Source organism: Alexandromys fortis, unplaced genomic scaffold (genome assembly GCF_014885135.2).
Source record: "Alexandromys fortis isolate MF-2015 unplaced genomic scaffold, M_Fortis_MF-2015_v1.1 scaffold_335, whole genome shotgun sequence".
NCBI classification, from domain to species: domain Eukaryota; kingdom Metazoa; phylum Chordata; class Mammalia; order Rodentia; family Cricetidae; genus Alexandromys; species Alexandromys fortis.
In genome coordinates this window covers 595,678-608,014 of record NW_026068218.1, presented here as the reverse complement: position 1 = coordinate 608,014, position 12,337 = coordinate 595,678, and the positions used below count along the sequence as shown (strand labels likewise).

At 37.7% G+C, this 12,337-nt stretch overlaps 2 protein-coding genes and 1 pseudogene across 2 annotated transcripts; all 3 read right to left on the bottom strand.

Moving 5' to 3' along the window:
- Positions 1-2,086: 2,086 nt before the first annotated feature.
- LOC126493471 (olfactory receptor 8D1-like) lies at positions 2,087-4,320 on the bottom strand (annotated as a pseudogene).
- Positions 4,321-4,910: 590 nt separating this feature from the next.
- On the bottom strand, positions 4,911-6,418 carry LOC126493515 (Y-box-binding protein 1). The gene has a single exon (XM_050130530.1). It carries the CDS (start codon positions 6,283-6,285, stop codon positions 5,317-5,319), a length of 969 nt encoding a protein of 322 aa, XP_049986487.1. The 5' UTR covers positions 6,286-6,418; the 3' UTR covers positions 4,911-5,316.
- A 1,582-nt stretch (positions 6,419-8,000) lies between these two features.
- On the bottom strand, positions 8,001-8,930 carry LOC126493516 (olfactory receptor 8D2). The gene has a single exon (XM_050130531.1). The coding sequence runs from the start codon at positions 8,925-8,927 to the stop codon at positions 8,001-8,003; it is 927 nt and encodes a 308-aa protein (XP_049986488.1). The 5' UTR covers positions 8,928-8,930.
- Positions 8,931-12,337: the final 3,407 nt, after the last annotated feature.

The window sequence follows — 12,337 nt, the reverse complement described above, 5'->3', positions numbered from 1 at the left end:
GTTTAAATTCAATATTTGTTACATGTCTTGGAGATCTGTGTTCTGCTCTGAAATAAGGCAATCACAAAGCTACTTATAATCTCTCCATACTGATTCAGTTTATCTTGATGTGTATCCTGATCACAGAAGATCAAGAGACCTTGCTTTCTCCTTTTTTTTGTCTTTCTACTTCTTTGCCATGGTGGGGAACCTGCTCATACTTCTCGCTTCATATTCCCAAATATTGTTTATAAATATTATTTTACATTTAAAGAGAGATATGATATATAGATATGAATAATTTGCCTTGGTATGGATTTTGATTTGTTGATATAAATTCAAGGTCACTTTTGTTATAGATAGATAGATAGATAGATAGATAGATAGATAGATAGATAGATGATAGATTTGTGTGTACGTATTTCTGATCTTGATTAAGGTATTGTGATTGTGTAGTTCATTTAAAAATGTAATATATAATTAGGAAATATAGGTTGTTAATGAATAATTATTGATAATAGTCAAGCGTGTAGTCATGTTAGTTAGATTTTCTAGATATATAGAGATATATTTCAGTTAGGTAGGCACTCTTCATATCTTTCAAAGACTACAGAATATGGCAAAATGTTTTAATAACTTAGGTCTTTTCATGACAATGAGTTATGTCTGCTCCTGGCAGCACCGATCTATTTCAAGAGGAAGATGGGCATCGAAGAGGCTCCTTATGGAGTTAGTTATCCATTTGAACAAGAAACTGCTCTTGCCTGGACTGTTGCATAAGCTGGACATGAAGAACCCATAGGGAGAGGACTGCTGAACTTGCCTAAAGGTGAGATGGTCCTTTGGGGTTTCTGCTTCATGAAAGAGTCTGCGAGACATTTTGCAAGATACAGAAGAAAGTGACTAAACTGTCTTTAAAGTTTCCTGCTTCATGGAAATGTCTTAACTTCATGAGAAATGTCTCTCATCTCCCTCTGACTCATGTCTAATCCCCTTTAATATACTAATCTCTTTTTGACATTTGTGTATATTTATTTTTGTCCATTTGTGCCCGAGGGTTTAAACCTAGAATCTAGTAGACACAATAGTAACACACCTGGATAGTTGCTTTCAAATTCACAAGTTCCATCAGTAGTCTATAGATAAGTTCTGTGAGGGAAATTATGACTAAAGTTTATTATATACATAGACATAAATCTAAACTGCTTTCTATTTTTATTTTCTATTTTTCTTGAGTGAGGGTTTCTCTATGTAACAGTCCTCGCTGCCCTGGAACTAGCTCTTGTAGACCAGACTGGCCTCACACTCACAGAGATCCGCCTGTGTCTGCCTCCCAAGTGCTAGGATTAAAGGTGGGCACCACCAGTGCCTGACTTAAACTGCTTTCTAAATATTTATGTTTATGTCCTTAAGCCAAAATTCCTATCAACACTAAAAGAGAAAATTTCATTTATGCTGAACAGTGCAAATTAGAGATTCATGGTTGCCCTGGATTCTGAGAACAAGTGAAATATAGATCTGAAAATTAAACAAAGCATTTGTACTACTAAAAACTTTAAAAAACAAGAAAAAATTGCATGAAGGACAGAAGAAAATTAAGAGGTAGAACATAGGGGAAAAGGCAGGGAAAGTATATCCTCTACAACACAGTCATTGTACTAATGAACAAAGAGAACCTGTGACTACTACTGAGCTTACACAAGAGTGATCCACTCATAGCTACTCATAGATAGAGGAAGAATTTGTGGGTTCACAACCCTTATTGCAGAACTACAGACACAGAAAAGTAATAACTGAACATAGGAGGGAAAGCTGGATATTGGAGAAAATGTGTAATATATCATTTATATGACAAAAAGATGAGTTTTCCAGTCAATGCACTAATAAATGTTTTGTACAATAATTTTTCTATTTTATTGGAAAAATTTAATCAACATTACATGGTAAAATAATTTTAAAAACATAGATGCTAGAAGTAGCCTGGTAATACAGTATTTGCCTAATATAGAGGTTGCTCTGTTGTCAACCCCAGAAACACAAACAGTAATAGAGAATATATTATAAGGGTGAAGTAAAATTAAACAGAATGTACATCTTTACAGTAGAACTAATTACTTCTCACATCTATCATTTGCCCATAAGACTTCCCTCCCCACCGAGGCTGCCCAATACTTTTTTTGACATATTTGCTCCTGAAACTATACATTCAGTAAGGGGACCACTGTGGTATAAAATACAGGGAACATCATCTCTTTTGACAGAGCATTGCTTGAAGGAGGTTTGAAATACATGAAGGTGATAGACCCAAAGAAGATCTCCACAGTCATTAGATGAGAGCTGCAGTTTTCAAAAGCTTTGGACTGACTCTCTGGTGATCAAATATGCAGGAAGTTGTAGAAGTTGGAGACAAAAAGAGATAGAAACAGATAGGATAGAAACCAAGCTGGGGATACTGCCAATAATAAGTAGAAGAAATTCTGTGAGATGTGTGTTAGAGCAGGAGTGGTCCAAGAAAGGAAAGAAAGTTACAGAAGGAATGGTTTATGATGTGGGATTTAGAAAACAGCTTCATAATAGCAGTTTTGTGTGTAATGGTGGACAAAATGCCTAGGATGAAGGCAACCAAAACTAACAGTGAACCGAGCCTAGAGGACATGATCACGCTATACATCTCTGGTCTGCAAATGGCCACACAGTGATCATAAAGCATGGCAGTTAGGAGAAAACACTCAGCAACTATAATGATCACAAAGAAAAAGAACTGAGCCACACATTCGGAACATAAGATTAAATTTGTCCTCCTGAGAAATTTCACCAGTATGTTGGGTGTAATGGCAGTGGAACTGCAGAGATCAACAAAGGAGAAACAGCGGAGGAAATAGTACATGGGAGCATGCAGCAGTTAGCTGAGTATGATAAGCAGGATCATGTCCAAGTTCCCCACTACTGTCACCACATAGATTTTCAGGAACAGAAGAGAAAAGGTGCAGTACAAGCTCTAGCTAATGTGATAATCCCACCAAGACAAACACAGCTGCTGCAAAATTATTTTCAGTTCCCACTCTTTGAAGATTTCTGTGGAAATAGAAAATACGATACTAGTCAATAACCCCATGATCATACCTGATCTCATATGCAACTAAAATTATATTATGGAAGACCTTCACTCTTCTTCCAAAGAAGTTTTAATTAGGGATTAGAAAATTTCCAGGTTATTGCTCAAATCTATGCTCAGTGAGCCTCTAGATATCCCCTTTACCTTTCAAAGTGAGTTGTGATTTCTGATCACAAAATGGGGTGTTTCCCTATTGACTTACAAGTATTTGCCTCTGGGATATTAGTAAAATATTTTTTTTTTCTTCTATGGAGAGAAAGAAACATTTGTTGACAGGTGAAGAGTAGAAATGTTGTGTGGTTTCGCTCACTCATTTAACATCAATAGCTTGAGGAGCTCAGGCAGAGGATTTCCATTGCTTTGAGATCAGTTTTGATTGCATAGATTATAACATCCATGTGGGTTTTAGTGTTAAACCATTTCTGAAAATAAAATAAACAAACAACAAAAATAAGCTAAATGGTTCTGTTAGTATTGGGGCAGACCTTGGTCCTGCCCCTTGTGAACTGGGCACCTCTCTGCCTAGGGCAAGCAGTACCCTGACTGTATGCAGGTGCAAAGGTCCTTGTAACAGGCAAGCTCTGCCTTCTTCAGATCTCTCCCTATTCCCTGATTTTCTTCTGAAGAGGCTTGTCTCTGCCTCTCTGCCTCTCTCCCTCTTCCCTCTACCATTCCTCCCCATCACTCTGTTTCTCTCTCTCTCTCTCTCTCTCTCTCTCTCTCTCTCTCTCTCTCTCTCTCTCTCTGTCTTTCTGTGTGTTCTCTGCCCTATATCCACTATCTCAGAGAAAGAGAGCTTCTTTCAAAGGAAGATGTCAAAAGCTCAGTTCCCTCTGACACCATGTCTTAGCAGATTCAACCACACAAAATTTCAGTAAAATAAATGAAATAACAATAAGAAGTAGACAAGCTTGCAGGAGATTCTTACACAGATTTTCTTGTTTTGATATACATCTATATCTATCTATCTGCATCTCTCTCTCTCTCTCTCTCTCTATATATATATATATATATATATATTCAAAATATCCACAAAAAATAAGAAATGATGACTCCCCAATCCCACTGCACTAGAAATAGATTGTATATCCACATGAACAAAAGATAAATATGAATGTGTATAAAAATAATGAGTCACTCCAAGAAGGAAAATGACTTTCAGCAAGACACTTGAGCAACTCCTCCTGGTTCCCTACAATGTTGGTAAAGTCTGAAGACACAGCCATTCCTCTAGTTCACTCTGGAGAGAATGACTAGCCTTCACTGGTTTCCTCTTCTTCCTTTCCCTCTTTCTTGCACTCACATTACGTGCTATTTCCATATACTTTAACTTTTTATGGTATAGCATTATTGTTAAAAAATCTGAATGATTATACATTTCTGATGTCTATATCCAGGATCAAGTAATGTGAGTGTATTTGTGATGTGAGACTTGAGTATATGGCTCCAGAACAAACCATTCACCAATTTATATAAGTCATAGCTGATATTTTACTGACATTTGTCTTATAAATCATCACAAACCTGAGAGGATGAGTGATTGCCAATGTGAATCACTTCAGATGTAAAAGGTTGGCCCAGATTTCCAAATACTCCCACAAAGGGGAATTCTAGATGATGTACAAGAATAGGGACAAACAGTCCATGATATATATGCTGTATATGCCAAGGACCTGTATATGTGAAGATTATGAATTAAAAACTAAGTTGTAAAAGCCCTGTCATAACGTTATGAGACAATTCAAGGATGGAATTGAGTTCATTTTCTGTTGGCCATCTACTGCTGGGAAAGGCCCTATTTTTTTTTTTTTTATTTAAGACCTTTATTAACAGGTGCTTGCAGTTTGTTGACTTTTTTTTTTGAAAAAATCAAGTTGTAAACTTTTTATTACAAATTAAAAATGAAGTTCTTAAAAATCTTAACTTGACCAGATATGAAACAATTTAAAAACCATTAAAGGTGTATTGAGAAAAACCAGACCTTTTTTTTAAAAAAACACATTTGTCATTACCAAAAAGAGACATCTTTAGGTAAAAATAATAAAAACCCCATGCTGCATAGAAAATGCAGATAGTTCTAGCGTATCTGGTCAACGGGCAAAAAGCAAGCACTTAAGGTCTTCAGCTCCAATCTTTGTTCATTTCTTATTGCTGGAATTTCATATTCGTTTCTTCTTGTTGGATGACCAAACCGGATGATGGTAGAGATGGTAAGCCGGCATTTACTCAGCCCCGCCCTGCTCAGCCTCGGGAGCGGACGAATTCTCAGCTGGTGGATCGGCTGCTTTTGTCTCTTTGCCATCTTGTGGTTTAGGGTTCTCTGGGCGTCTGCGTCGGTAATTGAAGTTGCGGCGATACCGACGTTGAGGTGGCTGCTGACCTTGGGTCTCGTCTCCTTGATTTTCTTTGTCCTCTTCATTGCCGTCCTCTCTAGGCTGTCTTTGGCGAGGAGGGCCCCTGCGAAATCGTGGTCTGTAACCCCGATACATATTCTGTCTCACTGGTCTACCTTGCTCTCCTGCACCCTGGTTGTCAGCACCCTCCATCACTTCTCCTTGCACAGGAGGGTTGGAATACTGTGGTCGACGCCCAAAGGGTCTCCGCAAATAGTAAGGTGGGAACCTTCGCCTGCGATAGGGCCGGCGTTGTTGGGCTTGGCCTTCAGGAGCGCTTTCCGATCCCTCGTTCTTTTCCCCACTCTCACTATTCTGGTAATTCTGCTGGTAATTACGTGGAGGACCCCTACGACGTGGGTAGCGTCTATAATGGTTACGGTCTGCTGCGTATTTACTGCCTTGAACTGGAACTCCACCAGGGCCTGTAACATTTGCTGCCTCCGCACCCTTTTCTCCTTCAACAACATCAAACTCCACAGTCTCTCCATCTCCTACACTGCGAAGGTACTTCCTGGGGTTATTCTTCTTTATGGCAGTCTGGTGTACAAATACGTCTTCCTTGGTGTCATTCCTGTTGATGAAACCGTATCCGTTCCTTACATTGAACCATTTTACTGTTCCCAAAACCTTCGTTGCGATGACCTTCTTGTCCCCGCCGGCGGGCGCCGCCGATGTGAGGCCGCCCGGGCCGCCACTCCCCGCGCCGCTGCCCGTGGAGCCGGGCTTGGTGTCGGCGGCGCTGAGGGCGGCGGCGGGGGCGGCGGGCGGCTGCTGGGTCTCGGCCTCGCTGCTCATGGTTGCGGTGGTGGTGACTGGGGCCGGCGGCGACGGCTGCGGCTCCTCCCGGGGTGTGATGGTGACTAGGCCGGCGGCGGCGGTGGGGCTCTCAGGGCTCTCTGGGGTCCGCTCTCCGCTCCCGCTACCGATCGAACTCAAGGCCCTATTTTTTTTAAGAGTAATTTGTTTCCCTAGCGAGACTCTCTTACTGAAAGCAATTTTTCATTTGCACGTGGTGATCAATTGGAGATAGCTTCTGGGTTAGGAAAGGAGCATGTGTCCACTTTCCCTTTTGGCTCTAGGGTACCTCTGTTACAAATTTCTTAATGATTTGTGCTGCTTCCTCACTCTCTGAGTTCATATATAAGCCAATCATGCTAATTTAGAAGGCCTCTTTACCTGAGAGTCCTCTTTTCCCTCAGGCTTTTTTGCTTTTTCTGCCTCCTCTTCCACTTCCAGGATGCTTTCCCAATATACGGTGCTTTATTCATTGTAAAGACACATTTTGCCAATACTGGTTTTTCTTGGCTAACTTAGCAAAATCTTCAGTCTTAAGTATCTTTTTATTTTTGAGAAAACCAATTAAATTTAACCACACTTTACATATATTTTTTTTTTATTTTAAGCACAATTTGATGAGGCTAGAAAACAAGACCCAAAATAAAATTTTGAAGGCTAAAAAGAACAAATGGAAGATAACTTGCAGAAAATATTTTTAGTTTATCCCAATTTAAGAGGCATAGGTGTAGAGTATGCTTTTATTTTGAGGACACCAAGGCATTTTCTGCTACTTTTCTTTTGAGACAGGGTTTCTCTGTAGTTTTGGAGCCTGTCCTGGAACTAGCTCTTGTAGACCAAGCTGGCCTCAAAGTCACAGCAATCCAAATGCCTTGGCCTCCCGAGTGCTAGGATTAAAGGTGTATGCCAGCACCACCTTGCTGGTATTTCCCATTTCTATATCATTATCTAATACATTCAGTGATATTTCTTCCATCACTGCAACTCTTCTTGTCTATACACTGCTTATATTATGATGTGAAATATGAGAGAAACTACTCTTTATAAAGAAGTAATGAAAAAATGATAAAGCGTGTGTTGAATTTAATATTGATTTTTATAGTTGTAGTATTGATTTCTTTATATGTAGTGGCTTAAATGTAAGGAACTTGTTAAGCTGAAATTGTGGAGATATGCTAGTTAAACTAGATTAACTAGATCTAATTAAACTAGATTTAACTGGCCAAAGCTAATGCTTGAACTGCACTATGCTCTTCCTAGATGTTCCAAGAGAAGAGACACACAAATAATTCTGAGCTTCTTGCAGCTGCTGGAATTCCCTGTCATGTGCTTGCAACACTTCAGGTTCTACCTGTGGCTGTAGAGAAACAAGTATGTGTATGAATGAGCCCATGTGCCCAACACTATGGAAGACTTTTATTCAAATGTAGCTTTGCTATAGCCATTGTCCAGTCAGTGACAGCAGTATTTTTGTTATAATCAAAATGTTTCAGTGTGTTTAAACCCTTTCTTCTCCATCAATTTGTATTCCTTTTTAATATTTACAAAGATTACACTATCCATCAGTAAATTATATTGATTGATAATGCACAAAAATGTCTCAAACATTCTCACACATAACAATTTCTTACGTAATGGTGACTTTTTTCTCTAAAGGAAAAAAAATGAAATGAAAAGAGAACTTCTCATGTGTTGCTTTTTTCTTCCTCTCAATTTTATGATAACTGCCTTCCACCAACCACCTTTTTCAGTGCATTCTTTACATCCTTGTTCCTCAAGCTGTATATTAGGGGATTCAGCATTGGGATCACTGTGGTGTAGAACACAGAGGACACTTTCTCCTCTTCCATATTATTGCTGGAAGGTGGCTTGAAATACATGAATGTTATAGACCCAAAAAAGATTCCCACAGCTAAAATATGGGAGCTACAAGTGCCAAAGGCTTTGGAACGTCCTTCAGTGGAGCGGATACGAAGAATACTAGTTAGGATGAAAGCATAAGAGATGATGACAGCCAGTGTAGGTGCAAGGGTATTAATTCCACCAATAATAAATAGCAGTATCTCATTGATATGGGTGCTGGAGCAAGACAGAGTCAACAAGGGCAGAATGTCACAAAAATAATGGCTGATACTATGAGACCCACAGAAGGACAGCATTGTCATGCGTGTTGTATGAACAGTAGCCCCAAAGAAACCCAGTGAGTATACCACAGCCATCATTATGGAACAAACCCTTTGAGACATGACAATGTTGTATAGCAGTGGGCTACAGATGGCAACATAGCGGTCATAGGCCATGGCTGTAAGGAGGTAGCCTTCGGCAATGACAAAAATGAGGAAGAAGTAAAGCTGAGTCATGCACTCCAAAAAAGAGATGATGTTCTTCTCAGATACAAAGTTCACCAACATCTTAGGCGTGATGACAGAGGAGTAGCAGAGGTCAATGAAGGATAAGTGACTGAGAAAATAATACATTGGAGAGTGAAGTTGAGAACTGATGGTGATTAAAAGGATCATGCCCAAGTTTCCCACCACTGTGATCACATATATCACAAGAAACAAGATGAACAGTGGGACCTGAAGCTCTGGGTGTTTTGTTAGTCCTTCAAGGATGAAGTCGGTCATTGAAGAGTGATTCATAATATCCAGTTTTTATAAAATATTATCTACAAGAAGAAGGGAGAGAAAGGGTTGATGATCTCTCTTAATTTCTGATTCTCATTTATGGATTACATCCCTAATAACCTGATTTTCTTCTTTTATTTCTTTTATTTTATGAAATTATAATACAATGACATCACTTCCCTCTACTGTTTCTGAAAGCCCTCCTATATTATTCTCCTTGCTCCATATAAAATTCATAGCCCATTTTCATTAATTATTTTTATATGCATATATGTATATACATATAGAGTCCTTATTATATCCTATACACCCTGTATTATGTTACTCGTATGTAAGGATGACCATTTGTAATTGGATAGGAAAACATTGTGCTCTTCCCTAGGTAAGGCTGTTTCTCCTGCTTTTAGCATTCCTTAGTTATCTGTGATTCTTTGTGTATGTTTGAGTCTTTAAAGTCTTTTTCTTTAAAGACTTACAGACAAAGACTGAGTTTAACCTTCTTGGTTGGACACCACCTTATTAACTGCTCATTCTTGTGTCAGAATCTTGTAATTTTGCAAATGTACTTGGCTGTATAAGTACTTCAAATTAAGAATATCAAAAACTCAAACATTATTACTTTGTGTATTTAAGATAAGACTATTTACATTTTCACCTGTGTACATGACAAAGAAATCATCAACTTTATGAAATTGATGCATCCAATATAACTTACATAATCTAACAACAATCCCTCTCAATCCTACAATGCATTTATATGAGTCAACATCACAGTCTCTAAAACAGGGAGACCCACACAATAAGGTGAGTTTCTAAAGCTGGGAGCACAGACACAATAAAAGAGATTCTGAGAGTTTAAAAGAACAGATTATAGAAATTGCAAGTCTGTTCTCCCTAGAGAACATGCTTCTTCTCATAATAGAAAGCTGGAATATATTAAGGAATTCTCCTTATTATAGATATAAGAAAGAGAAATAATGCTGCTACTGTCTGACCATAAACTACAGCTGAGGCCATCCCTGTCCTTAAAAGAGCAAAGTAGGGCTGACTTCAAGGTGTAATATCTACAACACTAATAAATCAATGTTTCCTTGTGGTCTTCACCTCTCAGCGTTTGAAGCCAACCTCTCACTGACTGTCTTTCAAATTTCTTAGATTAAAACTCCAATCATGTTTGTTTACTTATTTAGTGTCTCCTAAAATTCAAATATAGCTAAAATATGTGCTTCTTAAAAATTAATAATGATAATTTTTATTGAGTAACTTTGTATTGAAACTGTCTCTGTAGGAGGTAGGAATGACTAGCAGTTAAGAGTACTGACTACTCTTCCAAAGAACACGGCTTCACTTCCTAGTACCTACCTGCCAGCTTACAGCCATTTGTAACTTCAGTTCCCAGGTTTATTCCATGACCTTTGTATGCACCTGGTATGTGTATTATGAATTGACATTCATGCAGAAAAATACATGCATGTACATAAAATTACTATAATAAGGTAAATTTCTAATTTCATGAAAAAGGTGAATACATCAGAAAATTTATATGGCTTTAAATTGCATATATTTTTTAAAAAATGCCAAAAATATATTGAGAGAACATTCATGCATACAATAAATAAACTACCTTTATTTTATATGAAAACATTCTTAATATTCAAAAATAATATAGAAAGTTATCTCAATATATGTTTTTGAAATCCTTCTACAACTGTCTAAGAGTCTTTCATGTATAAGTGTATCTTAAAGCAAGATTTGATGAGATCTTATTGCAAAGAATACAGTATGATATTTTCTAGAATAATCTATCTGAATGATGAAAAAAAGTGATTCTCTAACCTAAACTGCACAGCAATAGCCTGTTGTCCCCCAAAACAAACAAAGAAATAAACAAACAGAAAAGGACAATACTTAGAACAGTTACTAAGGTGTTCAGCTCTTAAGGTGTGAAATATCTTCAGATAGATGTCCTGAACTTGATCAATGACCAGATGAATCAGACTGAGATTTTTTTTTAAATTTTGTATTCATTTTATATATTAACCACAGTTCCCCCTTCCTCTTCTCCTCCAGCTCTCCCAGTACCTCCTTCCCCAACCCATCTTCCATCCATTCCTCCAAAATGGGAGGGTCTCCCATAGAGAGAGTCAACAAAGCCTGGCACTTTAAGTTGAGGCAGAATCAAAGCCCTCTCCACTGCATTAAGGCTGAACAAGGCATTCTACTGTAGTAAATGGGGTCCAAAAAGCCATCTCATGCATCATGATTGGATTCTGGTCCCACCGCTAGGGAGATTTTTAACTTATATTGATAGAAAGGCCATCATAGCATGTAGACAGCAGAAAGAGGCATGAAGCAGTTTGTGGTACTTAGTAGATACCACAGTTTTGTTTAGATGCAAATATTACTGACTGAATTTACTTTTGTATGAAAGAGTAATCCAGATAAACTACAGATGATTTTGAGGTTTAAATTACTCATCAGATAGAGCAAAGTAACCCCACCATTGCTTATTTTTGCAGAATCCAATAGGAGATAAGCAGGAATATCTCACTTTTCTGGGGATGATTATTTAGTGAGTTAAAAACCTCAGAAATACAAAACATTATAAGAAAAAATATATATAATCAATATACAGATCATAATATCCATGTGCTAAGATTCATTTTCTTGTCCACCCACACTTGTTTATTCTGAGCATCCTGCTTTCTTTGGGAATTATTTTGGTGCATATAGAAGAAGTCAAAATGAAAGAACAAAATGAGAAAGATTCAGGGATAGGTGTGAAAGCCATTCATCCCAGGTAAGCATTGCAAAAAGAGCAATTTAACAGCAATCAAAAAGGACTAAGAAGTCCATTTAAAAATCAGTACAATCATAACTCTTCAAAATGTAATGTTATCTAGATAATAGAAATATTGTTCATGTTAAAATATGCACAGGTATGTCCAAATAATTCATATAAATGACTTTTGTATGAATGTGTTTTGTCATTGTAATCTCAAAGGGGCAAGAGAGACTGACACAGTATTTAAAATTCCTACCAAAGTAATGGAATCCATAGTGGAAGTCACAGATGAGCAAAGGTAAGATATATAAGCAGTCTTTGATGGGAAATGAAATATAATATACAATGAAAGTGAAAATGAGAAGCTTCCAATTGCACAGGTCATGAGCTTTCTTTAGTCAGAGAATGAGGTACTGACTTTTGGCACTTACTGTTTTCTCCCCTGTTTTGGCTTCCACAATTCTACTGTTTTGTAGTTCTATAATACACAGTGGTATCTGACAGAAGAGTTATCTGCTGCAATTCTCAATATGCATGAGTGAGTATCCAAGAAAAGTAACTGATGTTCAATATAGAAGAATACAGATGCTCACAAAGTTTATAAAGTTACCCATGAAATAATCAGTATTTAAACAAACAT